This window comes from Mirounga angustirostris, unplaced genomic scaffold, assembly GCF_029215605.1.
Source record: "Mirounga angustirostris isolate CCGP_5_RB_7025 unplaced genomic scaffold, mMirAng1.0.hap1 SCAF_1, whole genome shotgun sequence".
Taxonomy (NCBI): Eukaryota; Metazoa; Chordata; class Mammalia; order Carnivora; family Phocidae; genus Mirounga; species Mirounga angustirostris.
Window position 1 is genome coordinate 110152100 of NW_026991709.1, and position 26491 is coordinate 110178590.

Here is a 26491-nt window from a genome sequence, read left to right on the forward strand (position 1 = left end):
AGCGATATTGAGCACTTTTTCATGTGTCTGTTGGCCATTTGGATGTCTTTGGGAAAATGTCTGTTCATGTCTTCTGCCCATTTCTTGATTGGATTAGTTGTTTGTTGGGTGTTGAATCTGATAAGTTCTTCACAGATTTTGGATACTAGCCCTTTATCTGATATGTCATTTGCAAATATCTTCTCCCATTCTGTCGGTTGTCTTTTGGTTTTGTTGACTGTTTCCTTTGCTGTACAAAAGCTTTTTATCTTGATGAAGTCCCTTAAAAAAAAAAAGATAGTAGGAAGGGAAAAATGAAGGGGGAGAAATTGGAGGGGAGACGAACCATGAGAGACTATGGACTCTGAGAAACAAGCTGAGGGTTCTAGAGGGGAGGGGGGTGAGGGATGGGTTAGTCTGGTGATGGGTATTAAGGAGGGCACGTATTGAATGGAGCACTAGGTGTTATACATAAACAATGAATCATGGAACACTACATCAAAAACTAATGATGTAATGTATGGTGACTAACATAAAATAAAATTAAAAATAAATAAAATGATTTGTGGCTATTTCTTTGATAAACATTTATTTTACTAATATTAAATTTATGTCTAACTTCTGTTTCCAGGCCTTTTTTACCTACCTAATAATTTCTTGTTTTAGTGCCAAAGCATAGTGTAATCTTAAAGCAAACTTTTTTTTTTTAAGATTTTATTTTAGAGAGAGAGAGAGAGCAGGGGGAGGGGCAGAGGGAGAGAATCTCAAGCTGACTCTGTGCTGAGCACAGAGCCCGAAGCAAGGCTTGATCTCATGACCCTGAGATCAGGACTTGAGCTGAAACCAAGAGTCAGATACCTAACCGACTGAGCCACCCAGGCACCCCTTAATATAAATATTTTAAGTGGCAAACTTAATATATGGTACCGACAGTGCATGTAACTCAGTTAAAGAGAAAACAATGTAAATAGCTAAGATAGTGTTCGTGTGCAATAGTGGAAGCCGTTTCAAGACTGACAGCTGGTCAGGTGCTACTGTAAAACACCTTCAATTTTAAGACCCATCTCAAGTTACAAGTTAAGAAGTGGCAGATATATGACCTTAGAATTAGGCCTGCTTGCCCACCTTCATCCCTCCCGCCAATCTTTCCCGGGCATCCATTGGCTGAGGCCAGGGACATACAGATAAATAAGTATGGATGTTATAGTCTTGTGGGAAGGCAGATAACTAGTCATTCTAACAGTGGATGGATGAGGAGTAGGATGGGAGGAGTGAAAGGTTAGGAGAACATAAAGCAGAAAGCCCACCCAGAAGTGGTGTTGTGACTGGGTCCTGAAGGATGTAAATAGATATTGATGGAAGAGGGCGTGCCAGATGGCGAATGATGGGAAGTAGAAGGAACAGCATATTCTAGAGCCTAATAAGACATGGCAGGTTGAGAAATGGAAAGCATGTCTGTGTGACAGAGAGAATGAAAGTAACATGATAAGATCTGCATCTGAAGTAAAATACATGATGTCCAGGGCCTGCTAACTCTGGTCCAGGTGCTAGCAATAGTAAGCATACCAAGATGTGAGTATAATTCTGTGATGAGGTTTAATTAAGCCAGAAGTCTGCCATGTTCTTTGCTTTGGTAGGGTCTGAACACAGGGTACTGATGAGTAGGTTAAGGGTCATAGCTGGTTGGTAAGTGGGTGATTAAGAAGAGCTTCTTATGCGTACTCAAGGATTTTCAGGCTTGCCAGCTACCTTTTCTGCATAGGTTTAGATTTTAAAATTTACCAAAGAATGCTGAGCCAGCTGTAGGTAGCCCTACCTGTCACACTGGAGTACATACTCAAGGGTTTGGAGTCCATCCCTGTTGTCACAAATGACACAATCTCATCCTTTCTTTTTTTCTTTCTTTTTTTTTTTTTTTTTTTGCTAATATTCCAATATATATACATACCACATCTTCCTTATCCATTCCTCTATTGATAGACACTTAGGTTACTTCCAAATCTTGGCTATTGTAAATAATGTTGCAATAAACATAGGGGTGCATCTATCTTTTCAGATTAGTATTTTTATATTCTTTGGGTAAATACCCAGTAGTGGAATTATTAGACCATTTGGTAATTCTATTTTTTTTATTTTTTGAGGAACCTCCATACTGTTTTCCACAGTGGCTGCACCAATTTACATTCCCACCAATAGTGCATGAGGGTTCCTTTTTCTCCATACCCTTGCCAACACTTATTTCTTGTCTTTTTTATTTTAGCCATCTGATAGTGTAAGATGATCTCTCATTGTGGTTTTGATTTGCATTTCCCTGATGACAAGTGATGTTGAGCATCTTTTCATGTGTCTATTAGCCATCTGTATGTCTTTTTTGAAAAAAAAAATGTATTCATGTCCTATGCCCGTTTTTAAATCAAATTGCTTGGGGTTTTTGTTTTTTGGTATTGAGTTGTAGAAGTCCTTTATATAGTTTGGATACTAACTAGTTATTGGATATATCATTTGCAAATGCCTTCTTTCAGTAGGTTGTCTTTTTGTTGATGATTTCCTTCACTGTGCAAAAGCTTTTTATTTTGGTGTAGTCCCAATAGTTTATTTTTGCTTTTGTTTTCCTTACACAAGGAGACATATCTAGAGAAGGGTTTCTATGGTCAATGTCAGATACATTACTGCCTGTGCTCTCTTCTAGGATTTTTATGGTTTCAGGTCTCACATGTAGGTCTTTAATCCATTTCAAGTTTATTTTTGTGTATTATGTAAGAAAGTGGTCTAGTTTCATTCTTTTGCATGTAGCTGTCCAGTTTTGACAGCACCATTTATTGAAGAGTCTGTCTTTTCCCCACTGTATATTCCTGCCTCCTTTGTTATACATTAATTGACTATGTAAGTATAGGTTTATTTCTGAACTCTCTATTCTGTTCCATCGATCTATGTGTCTGTTTTAGTGCCAGTACCATTCTGTTTTGATTACTATGGCTTTGTGGTGTATCTTGATATCTGGGATTGTAATACCTGCAGCTTTGTTTATCTTAAGATTGCTCTGGCAATTTGGGATTTTTGTGGTAACATATGAATATAGTAATATATGTTTCAGCTTTGTGAAAAATGTGGGTATTTTGATAGGGATTATATTAAATCTGTAGATTGCTTTGGTTAGTACAGACATTTTAATTAATTCTTCCAATCCATGAGCATGGAATATCTTTATATTTGTTTATGTTGCCTTCAGTTTCTTTTGTCAATGTCTTATAGTTCTCAGAGTATAGATTTTTCACCTCTTTGGTATTTTATTATTTCTGATGAAATTGTAAATGGGATTGTTTTCTTAGGTTCTCTTTCATCTGTTCATTATTAGTGTATAGAAATGCAACCGATTTCTGTATGTTTATTTTGTATCCTGTGACTTTATTGAATTCGTCATTTCTAACAGTTTTTTCGTGTAGTTTTTAAGATTTCTTACATACAGTGTCATGTCATCTGCAAACAGTGACAGTTTTCATTCTTCCACATCAATCTGGATGCCTTTTATTTCTTTTTCTTGTGGGACTGCTGCAAGTAGGACTTCTGAAGAGTACTGTGTTGAATAAAAGTGGTGAGAGTGGACATCCTAGTCTTGCTCCTGATCTTAGAGGAAAGCTCTCAGTTTTTTTTTTTTTAATCTTTTTTTTTTTTTTTAAGGTTTTATTTATTTATCTGAGAGAGAGAATGGGAGACAGAGAGCACGAGAGGGGGAGGGTCAGAGGGAGAAGCAGACTCCCTGCCGAGCAGGGAGCCCGATGCGGGACTCGATCCCGGGACTCCAGGATCATGACCTGAGCCGAAGGCAGTCGCTTAACTGACTGAGCCACCCAGGCGCCCCAAGCTCTCAGTTTTTCACCAGGCGGATGTTAGCTGTGGGTTTGTCATATTTGGCCTTTATTCTGTTGAAGTACGTGTCCTCTAAACCCACTTTGTTCATAGTTTTTATCATGAACAGATGTTGAATTTTGTCAAATGTTTCCTATTCATCTGTTGAGATGACCCTATGATTTTAACCCTTTGTTTGTTGATGTAGTTTATCACATTAATTTGTGAATATTGAACCATCTTTGTGTCCCCAGAATAAATCCCATTTGATCATGGTGAAAGGTCCTTTTAATGTATTGTTAAATGCAGTTTGCTAATATTTTGTTGAGGATTTTTACATGTATATTCATCAAGGATGTTGGCCTTTAGTTTTCTTGTTTTGTGGTGTCTTTGTCTGGTTTTGGTATCAGGGTAATGCTGGCCTCATAGAATGTGTTTGGAAACCTTCCTTCTGTATTTTGGAATAGTTGAGGAGAATAGGTATTAATTCTTCTTAAGCTGTTTGTGAACTCTACCAAACATTTAATCTTTTAAAGGACAATGAAGTTCTATGACCCTTCAAACATTAAAATGAGGAAATAGAACTGAACTACTTTTAGTAAAAAGTGGGAAACATAAGCTTATTATTTTGTTTCCCTATATAAGGAAATTATTCTTCTAGGTAATATTTCTGAGTACCAAATATATATCAGGCACTTGCTAGGTACTGGAAATAAAGCAGTCAACAAGACAGACAAAAATCCTTGTGACCATGGATATAATACTGTGGCAGGGTATATAGACAATATCTTTTTAGAAATCAACCTAAAGACAAAAAAGTAGGGAACTTCCTATTATACACTAAAATTTCCAAATTGTTCTTCCAAATTTTAGCAAAAGCTATTTCTTTAAAATGTTCAAATGTAAAGAGGCCACAACTGGCAATAACTCAATTGTCATTTTTCCTAGATATAACAAAATGCAAAAAAGACAGAAGTCCTTCCAGTCCTCAGCAATGTCCACTTTGCATGAACCCCAGGACCTCTAAAGGCACGCCCTTAGCTATGGTCCCAGCTGCAGCTTTCCTGTGTGCCAAGCCAACCATCGACCCATCCCTGAAATTAAAGAGCCTGACTGTTCTGGAAGACAGCAGTCCTGTGTCCATCTCTCCCCAAGATTTCATGGCACCCCTTGGCTCCATCACTTTGAATATGACAGATCAGTTTGGAAATGAAGCTAACATGGTCTGCAGTATCCAAAAACCCTCAAAGACATCATCCACTGCATTCACTGAAGAAAATGACTATATCATGCTAAATACATCATTTTCAACATTTCTGGTGTGTAACATAGATAACAATCACATTCAGCGAATGTGGCAAGTCCTGGCTTTGTACAGTGATTCTCCTTTGATTCTAGAAAGGAGCCACTTGCTCACTGAAACACCACAACGCTGCTACAAATATAAACAGGTGGCTCCTAAACCTGAAGACATCTTTACCGACATAGAGGCTGAACTCACAATAGATCCCCCTTGGTTAATGCAAGACCAAATCTCCTTGCAGCTAAATAGAACTGCCAGCACACTCAGTACATTGCACATCCAGTATGCCAGTGATGTTCAAGTCATTTTACCAAGGGCAGAAATAAGGCCAGTGAAACATAAATGGACCATGATTTCCAGAGATAACAATACTAAGCTGGAACACACTGTTTTGATTGGTGGGACCATTAGCCTAGAGTGCCCAGGCCAAGGAGACCCCACCCCACATTTGGAGTGGCTTCTGGTTGATGGGAGTAAAGTGAGAGCCCCTTATGTTAGTGAGGATGGACGAATCCTAATAGACAAAAGTGGAAAACTAGAACTCCAGATGGCTGATAGTTTTGACACAGGCATATACCACTGCATAAGCACCAATTATGATGATGCAGATATTCTCACCTATAGAATTACTGTGGTAGAGCCCTCCATAGAAGCCCATCATGAAAATGGGGCTCATTATACAGTTTTCATTGGTGAAACACTTGACCTTCCATGCCATTCTTCTGGTATCCCAGATGCCTCTGTTAGCTGGGTTCTCCCAGGAAACACTGTGTTTTATCAGTCCTCCAGAGACAAGCAAATTCTTAACAATGGCACACTAAGAATATTACAGGTCACCCAAAAAAACCAAGGTTATTATTGCTGTGTAGCAGCCAACCCATCAGGGGTCGACTTTTTGATTAACCAAGTTTCAGTCAAAACGAAAGGGCAAAGGCCAGTAGAGCAAAATGTAGAAACAGATGGATCTGGACTTGAGCCCAATCCCATTGCTCATCTTATGGATCCACCAGCTGTGCAACTCCCTACCTCTGCTCCACTGGGAGCTGAGACTGGAAAACAAGTCTTGAGCACAAGTAAAAAGCACAACTATCGCGAGTCAATACACCGGCGACGAGGAGATTCACCAAATCGACATTTTAGAGAGCACAGAAGGCCCTTCCCTTCCTCTGCTCGGAGAATTGACCCAGGGCACTGGGCAGCACTTTTGGAGAAAGCTAAAAAGAATACTATGCCAGAGAAGCAAGAAACTACTACGGCAAGGCCCCCTTCAGTGGTCACCCAACAACTCCTGAAGATACCTGGGGAGGAAATAGACTCTTCAGGCATGCTCCCTCCAGATGAGGAAATGATGGCCCTGGCAACTGAGGCTCCTAGTGTTCTGGCAAGGACACTGATTGCCAATTCCAGAAAAATACCTGATAGCCCTGTGACAAATGTAACTGCTATCACTGAAGTCTCTCCAGTTGTGGGTCCACAAATCCTACCACCTGAAAAACCAACAGATTTCAAGCCATCTCCTATTAAAACTACAGCCATGTCAAAGAATATCAACCCAACATTATCAAGCAAAATGCAAGGCACAACCAATGAAAATTTCTCTACTATCTTTCCTCTCTTACCTGAAGCAATGCAATTTCAGGAAGCTGACAACACTGGGAGGAAAAGAGAGCATTTACAAAGTACAGTCCCAAAAGCAGTGGCGACTATGAGCAAAGATGCCAACATCAAAATGCTGAGCAGTGCTAACAGCAAAGCTGATATATTCTTAGGGTCAGTAAATGCCACAAATAGTCATCAGACATCTGTAACAGGAGTCAGTGACCTGAGGAGCAATCACCTCTATCCACACATTACTCAAAAACTTAGCATATCTGAGATACCTTCAGGCCCATACACTGCTGCTCATTCTCAGTCACAGATTCCTAGAAATAGTACAACTAACACCCCACTAACATCTAGGCGCTTTGGAAGACGGAGGAAAATTTGGGGTAGGGGTCGAATTACCAGCCCATATAGAACTCCAATTCTTCGACAACACAGATACGGCTTTGTGAGACCAACATTCAGAGTTTCTTCTGAAGAAAGCACTACTGCATTTTCAGCCACAAAGGTCAGTGTCGTGTGCCCATCCTGTTCTCCCGGGGAAAGGCTCACCACTGCTGCAGCAGCATTGTCTTTTCCAAGTTCTTCCCTTCTCATGCTCACCAAAACTGAAACTTCCAAAGTCACAGAAGAAGAGTCTACAACTCTAGTCCACAATCCATCATTACTATTTGAGAACAAACCAAATGTAAATATTGAGAAAACAATACCCACAATAAAATATTTCAGTGCTGAAAGTACCCAAGTGACTCCAACTGATGCAGTTATGACTCATGCCCCCAAATCTTTACCTGTGGAAAAAACTATAACAAATAATGGTTACCCAAGTGTGTCTAATACCAATGAAGTTAAAAGAGATTCAATGTTTATATCACCACTTCCAGATCCCACCACCAAGCCATCTATGTCTACTACTACAGCCATTACAAGATTTTTAAGAAGGAAAATTCCCTGGCATCAGATCTTTGTAAATAACCGTGTCCAAAAAGAGAGGTTAAAGAATCAGCATCAATTTAGCTCACCAAAAAGCACAGCCACAATGCTTACTAAAATATCTCCTGCTTTACCCACAGATAAAGTTTTCCCTTTCCACTTCACAACACTCTCAACAAGTGTGATGCAAATTCCATCTATAACATCAGCTACAACTCACCAAAATATCACTGAAACACACAGTCCTCTAAGTCTCCCAACAATGAAAAAGCTGCCCTTTCCACCAGTTTACCCTACACCTCTTAATATCGCAAGCAAAGAATCAAGTACCAACAATTTCATATCAATGCAGACAGCCAGGCTGACAGTTCCTCCTACTGCCCCTGCATCAGTCATTATCAGTAAAACCCAAATAGCCAGACCCAGCACACGAAACATACAAAGAAAAAAGGAGCCTCAGAGGAACAGGAATGACCCATACTCCTCTCCCAGTCAGAGTTCTGGCTTCACTGCATCCACTACTGTGATACCTCCTGATCTAACTGCAACTGAAACTTCAACCAAGTGCCGTATCTTTGCTTTCACTCATTCTCCCTTAGAAAACCCAAAAGGAATTTCAAGCACAATGGGTCTTTATCCAAGAACACTTACTCTGACAGATGTAACTGAAGAACTACCCCAAGAGAATACTCAGTCTTTGAAGAGCAGAATTGTTCCTGAAGTCACTTTGTCCAGCAAACTACACCAGAGCACCACAACTAGGAACACAATCATTAGACACTCAACCATGCCACCATTCCCGAGTGTCACTGCTGCTCCAGTGCCAATTCCCACCTCCCATCCCTTGAGTAATCAAAGTGCAGTCACAGACAACATGGCAACTCCCGTTTTTAGGATGATGACAAATACAATGATCAAGCCACATGAATACTCTAGGCACAATGCTAATCCACAGCAATTAGCAGAGGTTGCAACGTCACCCAGAGTTCGCCCAAATGTCAAGGTCACAATTGGAACCACCCACTTTATCTACTCCAATCTGTTTCATTCTGCCTCTACACCAGCACTAGTAACAGTTAAACCACAGAATTCTAAACTGACTTTCTCTCCCTGGTCAGAAAACCACTTCTGGCACAAGTCACACCCAGAAATTGCTGAAAAAGGCAAAATGCCAGTAGTGAGCATATTGCCCACTCCAGGCTTGCCAGAGGACACCACTCATGCTTCAAATTGGGATATTCCGAAGACTGCAAAGAAAAATGGCTTTGATGAGACACCAGTTCAAAAAATAACAACTTCTGAACGCCTTCCCTTTGATTCTCTGTCTAGGAATATATTTGAAAGGCCCAGAATAGTTGGAGGAAAAGCAGCAAGTTTTACTGTTCCCACTAACTCGGATGCCTTTCTTCCTTGTGAGGCTGTTGGAAATCCCCTGCCCACCATCCACTGGACCAGAGTCTCATCAGGTATCTGAAACTGTTTTTTAAAAAAAAAATTTTTTTTTTTTTTTTTACACTCAGTCTTGTTTAGTCATAAAACAAGGAAAAGATTGTGTTATGTTTCAGGGTTACACATCCAAAGATTCAACACCAGTTTCAAATCTCTCTAGGACACAGAAACTATTGATATTCTCATTTGACATTTGCTGCGTAACTTTTTTTGCTCATTGGAAGGTTTTAAAACATGTTAATTAAGAACATTTTTTTTGTAATGCTTTGAAAGTAGACACAGGGAAATATGATTTGAAAAAGAGAAGGGTCATTGTGTTGAGTCATATGGCTTTTAAAATTAAAATTATGGAAATAAGCTTCTGTGAATAATTTTAACACTCTTAACACTGTGTCCTAATTTTAATTTTAAATATATTTGCTCTCAGTAGCCTAACAGCACCCCCTAAAGCTTTCCTCTTGAGACTTTCCCTTAAACAATTTGTTTTCTATTTAAGCTTTGATGACCCATGACTACAAATTTCTTTCTTCTTATCAGGATTTGATATATCTAAAAGGAAACAGAATAGCAGATTCCAGGTGCTGCCCAATGGCACCCTGTCCATACAGAGGGTGGACATTCAGGACCGCGGACAGTACCTGTGCTCAGCATCCAATCCACTTGGCACTGACCACCTTCATGTCATGTTGTCCGTGGTTTCCTATCCCCCCAGGATCCTGGATAGACGTACCAAAGAGATCACAGTCCACTCTGGAAGCACTGTGGAACTGACGTGCAGAGCTGAAGGTAGACCAAGTCCTACAATTTCCTGGGTTCTCGCAAACCAAACGGTGGTTTCAGAATCATCTGAGGGGAATAGGCAGGCCCTGGTGACATCTGATGGAACACTGGTCATCCACAGTCTCAGCATTTATGACCGGGGCTTTTACAAATGCATGGCCAGCAACTCAGCTGGCCAGGATTCACTGCTGGTCAAAATACAAGTCATTGCAGCCCCACCTGTTATTCTAGAGCAAAAGAGGCAAGTCATTGTAGGGACTTGGGGTGAAAGTTTGAAATTGCCCTGTACTGCCAAAGGAACTCCTCAGCCCAGTGTTCACTGGGTCCTTTCTGATGGCACTGAAGTGAAACCACTGCAGTTTATAAATTCCAAGTTGTTGTTATTTTCAAATGGGACTCTGTATATAAAAAATGTAGACTCTTCAGACAGGGGCACTTATGAATGCATTGCTACCAGCTCCACTGGCTCAGAAAGAAGAGTGGTAATTCTTACAATAGAAGAGCAAGAAACCATCCCCAGGATAGAATCTGCATCCCAGAAGTGGACCGAGGTGAATTTGGGGGACAAATTACTACTGAACTGCTCAGCCATTGGGGAACCCAAACCCAAAATAATCTGGAGGCTACCATCCAAGGCTGTTGTCGACCAGTGGCACAGGTAAACCATACCTTTGTGTTGAGATTGTCTTCTTTATCTATTTAGCTGTACAATTTCTGAAATGGAAGAAGTGATACAGTGAGGTCAGCAGCAGATTTAGAGAGCTCATAGACTCTGCACATAAAAGTAAGTCTTTCTAAAGAGACCTAATCCTTTTGAAGTTAACATTACATATAAAAATGAAGGTTCTTACGTGCTTAACTCTACCAGCCAGCTATTCAATTCTTACTGAATTTACATAGTTAAAAGCAGACTAACAATCTCATTTGCTGTCATACTTGTGACAACTTTAAAATGATAACTGTGGAAAGGTATTTATAATTTCTCTATCCAAAAGGAGGGGGGAATTTTGTAATACAATCAAGGTTCTGTGTAATTTTGAAAACAATTTCCACTACCCATGCAAAAACCACAATGCAGGAAGTATAGAAGGCATTATACTTGTGATGTGAATAACAGATAAAGTTCAAAATTTAGGTTGTTAAGGAAAAGGTCTAAAACACTTACTGGATTTAAGTCAGTTTTGGAAAATGGAAATCTCTTATCAAGAGGCATGAAAAGATTTAAGGAATGTTTTAAAAAGTTAACCCAGGGCCCCTGGGTGGCTCAGTCGTTAAGCATCTGCCTTCGGCTCAGGTCATGATCCCAGGGTCCTGGGATCGAGCCCTGCATCGGGCTCCCTGCTCCGCGGGAAGCCTGCTTCTCCCTCTCCCACTGTCCCTGCTTGTGTTCCTGCCCTCACTCTCTCAGTGTTTATAAATAAATAAAATCTTTAAAAAAAAAAAAAAAACCAAAGGAAGTCTGGAGAGTGTTTCAAAATACATTATTAATATCTCAGAATAAATCTTAACCAGGTATTCCAACAGATCCTTTAGAGGTAAACAGCAAAGAAATTAAGTAGGTTGTTTATATTTTGTTTGGGGAAGTATTTATGGGACACAGATTGTTCAAATTGTGGAAGAGGCAACAGAGTGTATAAAGATCACAGATGGGGTACCTGGTGGCTTGGTTGGTTGAGTGGCTAACTCTTGATTTCTACTTGGGTCATGCTCTTGGGGTCGTGGGATCGAGCCCACGTCAGGTTCTGTGCTTAGAGGGACGTCTGCTTGAGGTTCTCTCTCTCTCAAATAAATAAATCTTAAAAAATAAAGATCACAGATGCTACCATGGGCCCACCAGAGGTACTGGCATTTTCTTTTATAATTCAACTTGTTTACTAACTAAACACCTCAATTATTATTTTGCCACTAGCCTCAAAAAGGCAAGAATATTCTTTACTTAGAAGCTTTAGATATATCAACTGAAATAAAAGGGGCCATTTACTGCAAGAAAAAGAAAGTCCTTGCTGTTTCCATTTTGTAGCTTCTAACATTTGAATTTTAGATTCTAAAAATGCAAAAATATGCATTATAGCTATGCGTTTCTGCATACCCCACCATGACCAGAATAAGCAAAACCCTGTCCCTTTCTTAAAGCCTACTTGTCACCCGAACCAAAAAGCTTTTTCTGGGTTTTTAAATGGTCCCAGACTCAGAACACCACCAGTCTATCTCCGGTACTTTCAACATATGTGACCTGTTTCAGCACAGAATGGTTTCCTCTTCTTCAGAACCAAAGAGCTTTGTTACAAGAGCAGAACCTCAGGTCCCACCCCAGACTTGCTGAGTCAGAATTTGCACTTTAAAAAGATACCCAGATGAATCACATGCTCAATAAAGTCTGAGAAGCATTGCTTTAGAAGGACTACAGATGCTTTCTTCTACTTGGGGAACACTCTACTTTGGAGAAGTAAATTTTCTCTTAAAAACATCACTTTATAAAAAGAAACAGCTATAGGGGCGCCTGGGTGGCTCAGTTGGTTAAGCAACTGCCTTTGGCTCAGGTCATGATCCTGGAGTCCCTGGATCGAGGCCCGCATTGGGCTCCCTGCTCAGCGGGGAGTCTGCTTCTCCCTCTGACCCTCCCCCCTCTCATGTGCTCTCTCTCATTCTCTCTCTTTCTAATAAATAAATAAATAAATAAATCTTTAAAAAAAAAATTTCAATCCCTGGGTACATGAGGCTCAGTCGGTTAAGCATCTGCCTTCAGCTCAGGTCATGATCCTGGAGTCCCGGGATCAAGTCCCGCATCGGGCTCCCTGCTCGGCAGGGAGTCTGCTTCTCCCTCTGATCCTCCCCCTCTCATGCTCTCTGTCTCCCATTCTCTCTCTCAGATAAATAAATAAAAAATCTTAAAAAAAAAAAAAGAAAGAAACAGCTATAGTCTCTTCTTATATATTACCACCTCCAGATGCATCAGATTTGGGGGCGGGACAAGGTCACTCTAAATCAAAGATTTTCAAAGAATGCAGTCCCCCTGCCAGTAAGCATTAGTGTTGCCTGGGAACTCGGTGAATCAGAAACCAATTCTCTCTTAACAGGCAATCTGTGTTCTTAAAAGCTTCCAGGTGATTTTAGTGCCACTACACTAGGAGACTGGTTCTCAAATATTATTGTTCGTAAGAGTCACGGTCACCTGGGACGTTTGTTACTCAGTGGGTTCCCAGATCCCTGGCCAGATCTCGTGAATCAGAATCTCTGAAAAGCGAAGCCAGGAAATCTGCATCTTACAGGAGGCAGGCGCCATGTGATTCTGATGCATGGGATGTGAGAGCCAAGGCTGGGAGTAGTGGTTCTCAGATTTGGCTGCACATGAGAATCACTGGAAAACTGAGTCCTGATGACTAGGCCACACTCCACGCCAATTAAGTCAAATTCTGGAGGTGGGACTAGTTTTATACTCCATAAATGATTTTCATATACATCCAAGTTTGAGAATCAGTGCTTTTATAAAGCATTTAAGAACCAGCCCTGAGAGCTGAGGCAAGTTACTAAGGCTATCTAAGCATCTAAATACTAAGGCTCTCTAAAGTATTTCCAGATGTATAGTGAGGAACTACTTGAAAATTTAAAAATAACAGTACCTTTTGTAATGTACCACACAATACTCTCCATACTTGTTTGCTGAGAATGAAAAGTGACTTGGGCTGTTTGACTTGATTAGCTGCTATCCTATCCACCTTTTCCTCTCTGGTTTCACTTACCTGCTTATCACACTGCCAAAAAATAAGAAGAAAAACATATATAGATGTTCCCTTATGGGTATTCTTGATCCCGGTTTTAACAGCAATTCATTTTCCACTGGTCTTTCTGAAAAGCTAAATCTGGTTTTAGCAGGAAAGATGTGCCATCTGGTGGCTAACTGTGGTAACGGCATGCTGCGTAATAACTTCAGGGAGAAAAAGGTAGTGCACAGCTTGACAAAATGCAGAGACCACTTTACAGCTGCCTGCAAAGGACAGATGCAACAGCAGGCTTCTAATGAGTCTTACATTGGCACTTCCTCTCTTCATGGCAAAGTATAACTTATTTTGTAACCAAATAATTATATTTTGTTACTAACCTTTTAAAAAAATATAACCTGGCATCTTTTCTGAGCCAAGTATACATGGAAGTTCTTCACTGACATATCACAAAACAATCATTTGATATGTAAAATGGACAAGAAAGTCCTAAGGTATCCAATATTTCTAGCATTCTCAGCATTGTATCTTTCAAATCACCATTGTAAAAGAGTTTCATTTCACTAAATTTTAACTGTTCAGTTAGATAATTTCCTTTCTCAGGAAATGGTTTAGGAGACAGTAAATAAGCTAGTACTGATTTTAATTTTATTGCAACAGTTTAAGAAAATGTCCATAAAGCTAATCCTATGTAAATAAAGACAACTCCCCTCACCCCTTGCTAATAGCTGCACACTCAAATCTATCTCTTCTCTCCTTAGAATGGGCAGCCGCATCCATGTCTACCCAAATGGATCCTTGTTTATTGGATCAATAACAGAAAAAGACGGTGGTGACTACTTGTGTGTGGCCAGAAACAAAATGGGGGACGATCTGATACTGATGCATGTGAGCCTCCGACTGAAACCAGCCAAAATTGACCACAAGCACCATTTTAAAAAGCAAGTATTCCATGGGAAAGATTTCCAAGTTGATTGCGAGGCTTCTGGCTCCCCATTGCCTGAGATTTCTTGGAGTTTGCCTGACGGAACGATGATAAACAATGCAATGCAAGCCGATGACAGTGGCCGCAGGACCAGGAGGTATACCCTTTTTGACAATGGAACCTTATACTTCAACAAAGTTGGGATAGCAGAGGAAGGAGATTATACTTGCTATGCCCAGAACACTCTGGGGAAGGATGAAATGAAGGTGCACCTAACAGTAATAACAGCTGCCCCACGGATCAGGCAGGGTTATAAGACCCACAGGAGAATCAAGGCTGGAGACACAGTGGTCCTTGACTGTGAGGTCATCGGTGAACCCAAGCCAAAAATATTTTGGTTGCTGCCTTCCCATGACGTGATTTCATTCTCTAAGGATAGGTACACATTTCATGCGAACGGGTCTTTGTCCATCAACAAAGTGAAACTGCTCGATTCCGGAGAGTATGTGTGTGTGGCCCGAAATCCCAGTGGGGATGACACAAAAATGTACAAACTGGATGTTGTCTCCAAACCTCCATTAATCAACGGTCTGTATACAAACAGAACAGTCATTAAAGCCACAGCCGTGAGGCATTCCAAAAAACACTTTGACTGCAGAGCTGAAGGAACACCATCTCCTCAAGTCATGTGGATCATGCCAGATAATATTTTCCTCACGGCCCCATACTATGGAAGCAGAATCACAGTCCATAAAAATGGAACCTTGGAAATTAGGAATGTGAGGTTTTCAGACTCGGCAGATTTTATCTGTGTGGCTCGGAATGAAGGAGGCGAGAGCGTGCTGGTGGTACAGTTAGAAGTACTGGAAATGCTAAGACGACCAACGTTCAGAAATCCATTTAATGAAAAAATAGTTGCCCAGCTTGGAAAGTCCACAGCATTGAATTGTTCTGTTGATGGAAACCCACCACCTGAAATAATCTGGATTTTACCAAATGGCACAAGATTTCCCAATGAGCCGCAAATTTCTCAGTATCTGATAGCAAGCAATGGTTCTTTCATCATTGCTAAAACAACTCGGGATGATGCAGGAAAATACCGGTGTGCAGCAAGAAATAAAGTCGGCTACATTGAAAAACTAATTGTGTTAGAAATTGGCCAGAAGCCAGTGATTCTTTCTTATGTGCTAGGAACAGTTTACTGTGTCAGTGGAGAATCCCTATCACTGCACTGTGTGTCTGATGGAAGCCCTAAGCCAAACATCAAATGGACTACACCAAGCGGTTCTATAATAGATAGACCTCAAGGTAGTGGAAAACACATATTGCATGAAAATGGCACCTTAGTCATTAAAGAAGCAACAGCTTATGACAGAGGAAACTATATTTGTATGGCTCAAAATAGCGTTGGCCATGCACTGATTACCATTCCAGTAATGGTTGTAGCCTACCCTCCCCGAATTACAAATCGCCTACCCAGGAGCATTCTCACAAGGACAGGAGCGCCCGTTCAGCTCCGATGTGTGGCCCTGGGAGTCCCCAAGCCAGAAATTACATGGGAGCGGCCGGACCACTCCTTGCTCTCAATGGCAAATAAAGGGGGGACTCGTGGACTTGAGCCGTTTCACCCCCAAGGTACCCTCATCATTCAGAATCCCCAAACCTCAGATTCTGGGATCTACAAATGCACAGCGAGGAATCCACTTGGTAGTGATTATGCAACAACGTATGTTCAGGTCATCTGACATGAAATAAAAATTGAACAAAGTCAACATCTGGACAGAGTTTAATTTTTGGAAGAAGTTTAATCAAAGGCAGCCATAGGCATGTAAATGAATTTGAGTACATTTACAATATTAAATTTATAATGGACATGCAAAATAAAAAAAGAAAAAGACTTGTAAATAAATGCAATATGACTGATAGTGATTTGTTAATTGATCTCCAAACAAACTTTTAACTTAAGGCACTTTTATTTTGCCAACAAATAACAATGAACATTAAGGTAAAACTGTCCACCATAAAAGAACAAATGGCTAATGTATCTGAATTCTTCATTAAAGAATGGACTTTGTTCTTTCACTACCAGTTGCCTAGTGTCCACCTTCTAGCAATGTTACAAGCATGGCACTGAGAAGAGAGACAATGGGAAAGATTAAATTTGCAGTCTTGATTGTAAATTTACAATTTTGATGTACAGATATTTTGTGGCTGACTTAGAAATATTTTAGTAAAACCTAGAGAAAATAAGCTCTGAACGGTTTTGACTAGGATTCTGTTTTGTGTACACTGAAAATTTTCATTGATGGGGAATACAAAAATGTTTTAATAACTGTGTTTAAAATACATGTAAAAAGCAACTTAACACCTACACATCATAAAAAGTGAAAAGGGGGTTGATTACTTCGTTATTGAAATAAACTCATTAAAAAGGCTTCATTAAAAATACAATGAAACTTCATCACTTCAAAATCTAACACAGGCATCCTTGGTTTGGAACTTTTTATAAGGAAAATATTCTGAGAAGGAACCATTGCTTTATGAACTTATTTCATTAAGGGATAATCCTTTATGGAAGAGGAAAATCTAAATCTAATACATAAAATTTGATCAAATCTACACAAAATGTTGCTTTTTGTAATTCAACGTGAATTGATTTGGGGGACATTATGAGTCATCTTTTCTAATTCTAGAGGCTGGGATGTTCCAGTGTAATTTATCCAGAATTCATTCAAATATCTGCCAGTTATTTAAAGTGGAAAAAAAAAATGCCATAGGTCTCGCTCGGATCTCTCAGCACACAAAACAACTATGTTAGCCCCTGCTGATGGTCTGAGACACAGGGGAGCTTACTTCATTGTGTTTTCATCACACCAACTTTCAGCTGGCTCCACCTAAGAGGTGACCTGACTGCTACTATCTCAGATGCTGGTACCCTGTGGCCACAAGAGGTCAAAGGATACTCATTCTCACTGTGATCTCCTTCCACTGCCGAGCCAAAAGGAGTAAATTAGAATGACAAATGGAAGCTATTAGGAATGAGACTAGAGTGTAAACAGGTATGTCTAAGGGATTCTGATGCCCAATTACATTCAATTTTTAAAGTCTTATTTTTAAGGGAAAGGGAGGTCTCCATCTTCTCCTAGGATAATTTCCTGTCTTACAAAGCAAATTACCAGGTTCTGTCAAAGGATAGGGTTTTCCCTCGTGATCATTTTAATGCAAATTAATGCACTTGCTAAGAAAGAAACCTCTTAGGATGTGGGATTAAGTGGAAGGAAATATGCTAAGACTAGATTATAAAAATTCCAGTCATTCTCTTTATAATGCACAGGGGTAAGCCAGTCCTAGGTTCTTCCTCAACTTTCCATAGAATCTGAACTATAGGGCCTTACCATGACTTGGCTTTGTCACCGGAAAAGAAAAGGACACAACAAGAAAAAAAGTATACCCCACAGCTTTCATGTGCAAAATGATTATTAATAAATTAATTTCACTACCTTATGCAAACTATAAAGTGCATATGAATGCTATGCAATTATCACACTCGTTCTTGAAACGATATGACTGTTGTTTGCAATACTGAGCTATAAAAATATATGGTTCAAACTAAAAACTGGCATTTTAGATCCCAATAATTCTTCCAAAGGAAATCAGGACAGAACAGGACTCACTCACTCACTAGGCACAACATTCACATTTCGGTTGTTTTGCCAAGGCAATCAACATACGGATAGATTACTTGGAAGAAAAATAACTTCATGGACTCTACGTAGGATTTTCAAGAGGGAAAAAAAAAACAAAACCTGATATACAAAACCAGCTGAAATGTAAAGATCTGTCTTCTGAAAGCAAAGTATGTTATAATTTCGTGAAAAGAATGGTCTTGAATGTTTTGGCAAAGTCTTTTCCAGCCCAGAGTAAACATGAAATGAGCAGGCTGGAGTGAACTATTTCACAGTGTACAAAGCAGTTCACATGGATGCTGCCACAGCAAAAGTAAGCGGACATGTATTTGAGGTCGTTTGCATGAGTCAAACTTTGCAATGAGTAACTCACCTAGGAAGATACAAATTATTTATATAATGATTTGCAAAAGAAATGATCTAAAGTCATACTAGCTACATTTTAAAAAAGTAGTTCTACATGGTTTGCTCATTATAGACAAATCTATTCACAGTATGCTCAACTACATTACATGTAAAATCATATGGCAAAAGAAAATGAATTAACACAAAACATGGGAAAATATCCCCCACATGTTTTAAAATGCCCTGCAATTTTCACATTCAAAATTTTATGCATCTAAATCTAAAAAAATATTATATGGAATACTCTTAAGTTACACAAACTGATAATAATTTACTGTATTTTTTACTCTAATAGGAGCAAATTACCACATACTTGAACAAAGTTAAAATAGTTACTATTTCTTTATAATAAATTTGATGTATAATTTACTTGTGCTTTTTGCACCAATTTATAAATACAGTATATGCAATACACAACCAAGACTGACACCAACATTAATAATTAAATTCAAAATAGCAAATACTTACCATACAAAATAAACAGCAAATACATCTTTATGAAAACCAGAGCCTTCTGGACTCGGGGGCCAGATTCTCTGGAAACCACGTCAAGTTTGAGCACTGTGGAATCTCAGGCCAGCTGCAAGATTGTTTTTTCTCAAGTTGGCATAAGGTTCAGGAGAACCAAGAGTCATTTTTGCCAAATCTGGCAATAAATAATTGGAACAATTCCACTGTGGTTCGTTCGGGCCTTTAGAATTAACATGTTGTACCTTCACAAAGACTCTGGTCAATGCTCTTGCCACTGAAAACAAATTCAAGTACAGCTACTTCTAAGAGGCTTCCATGTATCTGAGGGTGGCTCTCACAGAAGCCTGGGTTGAAGTTCTTGGTCTAAGAAGTTTAAGTACTAAGCAACAATCTGTTTCAGCACCTTTTGACCACAACAAAAGCAAAGAAAAATCCTACCTAAATAAGAATAAAGTTTATAAAGTGCTTATGAAATTACAAACATTTCAAATCAGAGCAATGCAAATAGATGTCCATTTCACCATCACAGGTGAAAGAAGAATAAATGGATTACTCTCCTGTCAAGACCTGACATGCCTTTCAAATCAGTAGTTTGGTCCAGCACAGTTTGGGGCGGGGGGCGGGGGGGGGGGGGCGGGGGGCGGGAGAAGAAAACAACAAACTTCATCATTAATGAACACATATTTTAAATCCACCATAATTCATTCTTTCTATGAGATCCAAAAAAACAGCACCAATTTCAAAAGATCTGCTACCACGCTCTTCCTGGAGTAGGCCCACATGATCCACATTTTTATACCTACTTTAAGGTTGAATTTAACCAAAAAACCCCAAACCACACTTCCTCCTTTTCTTTTTGTTTTAAATACCTCTATATGAAATGTAGCACAAAATAAGAAAACTTCAAAGAAAGGAAAGAACAAAAGGACATTTCTAAAGACTGATGCATTAAATTTGATTTTCTATTTTTCAGTGCAAACATAAAACTTTATGTCTTGTCCTCTTCCAGATTCAGAAGTGTGATGGATGCCCATAGGGAGTCACTCCTTGCTGTGGCTGGTTACCTAATGGGAAAAATAAATTCAAATAAAATCGCAGATGCAAAATTATGCCACAGACAGATGCTACCCTCTTGCCACGGTTCTCCGTACCAGCCTCAAGAACAGGAGGACAGACAAACCGGCCAAGGAGTGCATGCTAGCCCAGGGACCTGAGCAGTAAGGTCTGAATACCCTAACTGCATGCATTCCACAGGGCCACTGGCTCTACATCAGAGTCCTACACCTGCTGGTACAAAGCCTTCGGGCAGTAACCAGCCCCTCTAAAGTCTCTGAGTCTAAACTAAGGAACAGCTCAATACTAACGTACAAAAGGACTCTAAGTATTGTAAAATACTGAAAGTTCCCCAAACTTTTATAAAAACAGATGAGAGATTTTACTTTAACACGGACATTAAAGTGAGAGAAGTGGCATGAAACAGGGTAATTTTCTACAAATGGCCATATAAGGTATGTAAGAGAGAAGTGTGTAAGGCTGTCTACACGTGCGACAGTGGCTACGTGTGTTGACTCAGGTGTCTGCCTCTACATATATGTACATGTGTGCAAACACACACACACACACACACACACAACCTAAAGAGGAGTAGGCACAAAACAATGACAGGGACTTAGAAATAACTACTGCTTCCCCAACTCTGGTGGGACTATTCAAGTCCAGAGGCTCCATCCACACGGGTTATGATACAGAAGGAGCCCTCTGGGTTGTACAGTGAGACAGCTCAACTTAGTGGCCATCACTCAACAAAGAAGGCTGGCATAACTGCTAATATCAGGGAGCAGAGTTTCTGGAAGGGGACCATCTGAATTCAAGAGTCCCAGCTCTGCCTCTTACTTTTAGCTGAATAACCTTGGACAAATGAGTCAATCAGTCTTCCTTTTCTTTAGCTATTTCCTCATCCATAGTATGGGAATGGTAATACCTTCACTCATGGGGCAGTTTAGGAATTAAGTGCATTAATCTATGTAGATTCAGAGTGCCTGGGTCCAAGAAAGTGCTCCATAAATGACAGATTAAAAAAAACTGCATATCATGAGCTCTGGGAAACAGGAAAGAGAGTAGGTACACTCCCAAAAAGTGCCACTGCATAAAAATCATAGGTACTTATTTCTAAACGCTAGAAAAAAATCTAAAATGCAAGCATGTGGTCTCTGCCTTAAAATTATATTCTCTTTAACCATGTGAAAGTATGAACTCTCGAATAAAACAATGAAATATTAACCACACATATAATAGGCTACCCCTGTTAAGCAGTAGTTAGAAAACAAGACCAATTTAAATGATTTAACAAATTAAATGAGGCTAAACGAGGGAAATACTTTTAAAGAAAAAGGAAAAAAAAAAGAAAAGAAAAAAGACCTTGGTTATGCCCTAGTAGAGACGCAAGGTACACGAGGGGCATTTCCTCTGCAAGGAAATCAACAGGCCCAGGCACCAGGTGGAAAATTAAGACCAAACCCAAGTTGCCCCTCAGTCCTAACTGACCCTCCTCCTGACAGTATCCTACCAGAGTTGCACAGCTGGCTTTAGGACTAGCTGGCCTTCACTCCATACCTCCAAAGCACACAACCAGAGACCCAGGAGAAATTGCCGGTCCCACTAGTCTCCTCGCTGCATGGACGAAAAAGTACATGGTCCAGAAAACGGTGGTAGGGCTAGCACCGGGATTCAGACTTCCTAACTCCTAGGCCAATATTCTTTGCATCACAGGGGGCTGGTTTGCATTTCTAAAAATATCTCCTGTGACGTCAAGCAGCACAGGGGGGATTTGATTCATGAGAGCACGCTGCCGGCATCCAGAAGAGGTGTGGTGAGATGGGCTGTTGGCATCGCTTTAGAGAGAGAGCACAATTAAAAAAAAAAAAAAAAAACCACACCAGCATAGCAGGCCCAATTATCGGGGACAAACTGCCCCGCTCTGCTGCTTGCAGCATTAGCAGGCTGTGAGTTCTCTGCACTGTTATCAGAAGGACAGGATGGCGCAGTGGAAAGAACAGTCAGGGCCCCAGTGACCAGGAGACAGGTCTAGGGCTGGCCCTCCTCTACAGGTGGCTTTGGGAGGCCAGCTCCTTCATCAGCACACTTGAGGGCATCGGCCGAGCTGGTCTCTGAACCTTCCAGCTTGGATAAAAAGGGTACCCGCACTTCCACGTGGGTCTCCCAAATGAAAAGAAACATTGCCAGGTTCAGACGGAAGAGGAAAACATCTTCACTGAAGTCAAAAACAAACAAAAAAACCTTGGGACTTTCCAGCGGCAAGGGGAGGGAGCATTTAAACCAAACCCAAACCCAAACCAAACCAGCCTGGACTCAAATGAAGATGTAAATGGTACTGAAGGAAGACAGGGCACTGTCTGAGGAGCCAGCACGTGTGTTCTGCTTGTCTTGAATCTCCCGGGAGCCATCTGTTCTGTAACGCGGGGGTACTTACTAGAAAGCTGCTTCTGGAGCTGCCGCACCAGGGCCGCCGTCTGTTGCTGCTGCTGGGTCTGCTGCAAGCCTTGCCTGGGGAACTGCAAATGTGACAGAAGACAGGAGGGCAGTCAGCCTGCGCTGCCCGGCTCAGACAAGGACAGACGCTACCTGCTGGGGTCGGTTTGAACACACCGTCGACCCTTTCAGATCAAGGCGCCACGCCCGGAGGGTGTACGTTAATTTTCTTCTACACCCCGATGTACACCTGGTGAGCATCTGAAGTGCCCAATCCATTCAAAATCTCACTCTCCAGGTGGTCACTTCGCATTTCTTGGAAGAGGCGTGATGAAGGAGTCCACTCCAGGGGTGGCCCCGGAGGTCAGATCTCCTTGTTACCGTATCCTTCACCAGCTAGCTAGTTAGGATCATGCTAGCATAAACCATTTTCATCGGCCACATGAAAGCTCCCTGACCAGAGGATTTGTTCAAGCACCACAGGCCGTGCCTTGTATGGATGGAGACAAGAATGTGGTGAGGCAGAGCAGTACCCTCCATCCAGGACCCATTTGGGACTATGCCCTCCCATGGGATGCTGGATGAAGGTCAGCCAGAGTTACTATTTTTTGATACAAAGCAGAAAAACAGCACCTTGCCTGTTTTTTTATTTTCCTAATGCCCAAATCAAGAAGGAAAAATAAAGCAAAACTCCACCTTTCATTCACATGGAAATGTTAGTAAAATAAAAAGTGCTTTCTTTTCTATTCAGTGGTTTCTTTATCTGGAAATACTACCTATTTAACAAAACCGAATATGCCACCATTTACTCGGCAGTGTTCTAGACATTGTATGTATACATTAGCCCATTTAAGCTTGACCAGGTAATACCTATTCTCAATCCTTTATCCATATACGATTTATTATGACACGTCCATAATATACAGACTGATCAAGGCCTAGGGCAGTACAACATAATCGAACTAAATTTCTGCAGGAAAACATACAACTAGTCCTATCAGGCAGAATGAATGAAGAAAGATGGGGTCTGTTCAGGTCAGTTTTTGCAACCAAATGGGTTCAGGTCAGCCTTTGGGGTTCAATGAGTTACAAATAAAATTTCCATCTCAAAATAAAATGTCAAAATTCAGTTTGGATTTTAGAAATGAATATAAGGGACTGTAGACCTTTACTACTATTATTCTCATTTTACAACCGAGGGAACGGAGACTCCAAGGTGTTTAATCACTTGCCCATGATCCCTGTAAGTAATGGGGCAGGGATTCAGACAAAGCTTTCTGGATTCAGAACTTCCTATCTTAACTGCAATCCAGTGCTACCTTTAGTTGGGAATATTAGCTTCCAAATATTAATTTACTTGGAAATAATCACAGATTCTAAATGGTGGGCTGCAAGAATGTCTGATCTTTTTTTATTAAAGACTTTATTTATTAGAGAGAGAGCGTGCCCACAAACAGGGGAAATGGCAGAGGGAAAGGGAGAAGCAGACTCCCCAGTGAGCAGGGAGCCCGATGTGGGGCTGGATCCCAGAACCCCGAGATCATGACCCGAGCCAAAGGCAGATGCTTAACTGACTGAGCCACCGAGGTGCCTGATGTCTAATCTTATCATTTTATTAACTAACATACTGAGGTACACATGCATAAATATTTAACATTTATTCATTCAACAGATACTTAGCTGTCTTCTTTTATGTTCATTTAAAATCTGCTCCAAATAGAGTAATTCACAGAATGAAATATGGCAGTGATCTCCTCAGAGTCTGTATCTTGAGGAGCCTTGGCAGTAACTAATTCATAGGAAGCTCGTGTGCATATGGGTGTGTGAGTACGCATGCACACATGTTGGCAGGTAGTGGGTGCTCTGCTGGGTGGCCTTAAGAGATATCCTCCAGGGGACCCCAAAACTATTGGGGAGGTCTGCAAAATCAAAACTGTTTTCATAATAATACTAAGGCACTAGTTGTTCTTGCTCTCCTTGTCTCAGGAGTATACAATGCAGTTTTTCAGAAGCTATAGAACATGTGATATTGTAACAAACAAGGTCTTCAATTTATTCAGACAATAAATTTTCAAAAATGTAAACAATGTCATTCTTCTCACTAATTTTTTATTTTGAAAAATATTCTTATATTTATATTCATTCATTATTCATAAAGTGTTATTTCTGGTTAATATCTAATGAGAATTTTAAATATATTAGTAAATACTGGTAATATTTGTTTTAATTTCTAATACAATAAATATTAATAGATACACAAACGCTCTTTGGGTCCACAGTAATTTTTGAATGAGAAGTGGTTCCAAGGCCGAAACTGAGACCAGTTTCGTTCGGCACACCTCCCCCCGACCCCCTCCATCCAAGGAAGTGGTGGAATACGGCTGCAGTCCATAGTCTCCTCAGTTGTAGTGTTTTTCCTGCATTTGTTTCTCTCAAGGCCACTCTGATGCAAAATTTAACTTGCTTCCACCTGTATGTGAATGTCAGCAAGCAAAAGACCCAGCTTACAGCCTCCCTGGGCCCTGGAGCACCTGAGGCCAGGGAAAGAGAGCCTGCCACCAGCTCTCCACAGAACCCTCACTGAGGAGCATTTCAAACCAAGTCACTGAGCTCTTGCACAAAACTGGCTGAAGCAGCATAAAGCCATCAGGAGAAATTTAAAGAGTCATCCTCTTAAGCTCTTCCCCAGACTTCCTGAGTTAAAATTTCTGGGCCAAATGTGCTAGAAATCTGTATTTTCAAATGGTTCCCTTAAGTGGCCTGATGCTTGGCTAGATTTCGGAATCATCCCCATGTTGGGAGCTGGAACTTCTAATTTACCAGAACAGGTCAATACATGGGACAACTTAGGCTTACCAGAAGTAAAATAAATCTAAAAACCACAATCTGTGTATGTTTAACCTTTCCTGCTTAAGTCTGATAAGTAAAGAGGAAAGATTTTTCTGGATTCTATCCACGCAGGAGATGTTCATAGTTCTGCTCACCTCTGCGCCTCTGCAAATGTTAATCCCTCCTCCTAGAAAACCTTCCTTTCCCCCTTCATCCTACCCCTACATGCTCCTAAAAATCTGCCTGTCCTTCAAAGATCAGCTCAAGTGCTTACCTACTCCCTTAGGAATGTGAAGAGCAAACCACTGCTCCTGTATCCTGTGGAGATGCCTTTATTATCAAATGTGGCGTGATGTGACAAGTGTTTCTCTCCCCAGTATTCTGGATTTTGCTCTTCTCGGGGACGGGAGCTGTGTGCCATGCCCCTGCTGCAACCACGAGACAAAGCACAGAGCTCAACAATGTCCGTCAGGTACAGCCAACTAGCCCACGGGGCAGAGCTACTCTCCACTAAACACATTCTCTGCCGAACTCAAAACAATAATTTAAAATTTTATTATGATGTGCTTCGACTAATCCCTATTTTGACAACACACGCTTAGTCAAGAATATTAACGTTCCTGCTCGCTCATCACTTAGGCAAAATGCATCATCTCTAAACCAGTCATTTCTATTTAAGTAAATGCCACTGAATCACTTCTGTCTCAGAAAAGCTGGCTTCTTTGGGCCCTTCTCTGCAGAGCAGAGACACTGACCGTCCTACGCAAGAGCAGGGCTGAAGAGTTCGTGGTGGACCTTCACACTGCCTCAAACCTGGTTTCAACCTCTTGCCTTCTGAACTTTTTCCTTTACCTAGGGATCACTGTGTGGGGCTTTTGTCCCTTCGTTGCTCGGACATTCAACAAACAAATTATTCAACAACAGTTAACCAAATCCAGGCACATTTTGGGGTTCTAGGAACACCAAAGTGAGTAAAGCACAGCTCCTGCCTCCTGACAGCTGTGTCCTAAAACTGTCACTGCACATTATTGGTGAGCAAAGGACAAAGCACCAAGGCAACATTTATTTGAAACCT

General features: G+C 40.7%; 2 protein-coding genes across 2 annotated transcripts in view; one reads left to right on the top strand and one right to left on the bottom strand.

The window, feature by feature from the left end:
• IGSF10 (immunoglobulin superfamily member 10) overlaps positions 1-16339 on the top strand; it is a 65230-nt gene extending 48891 nt beyond the window's left edge. The window contains exons 5-7 of the mRNA XM_045903544.3: positions 4774-9129; positions 9650-10550; positions 14373-16339. Coding sequence (XP_045759500.2) covers positions 4774-9129; positions 9650-10550; positions 14373-16281 — 7166 coding nt within the window. The 3' untranslated portion in view covers positions 16282-16339. The remainder of the gene's footprint in view (positions 1-4773; positions 9130-9649; positions 10551-14372) is intronic.
• The window catches only part of MED12L (mediator complex subunit 12L), a 320591-nt gene continuing 310426 nt past the window's right edge, over positions 16327-26491 (bottom strand). Inside the window, exons 44-45 of the mRNA XM_045903552.3 lie at positions 22589-22670; positions 16327-20162 (exon numbers count right to left, since the gene is read on the bottom strand). Of these exons, the coding sequence (XP_045759508.1) occupies positions 20110-20162; positions 22589-22670 (135 nt within the window). The 3' untranslated portion in view covers positions 16327-20109. The remainder of the gene's footprint in view (positions 20163-22588; positions 22671-26491) is intronic.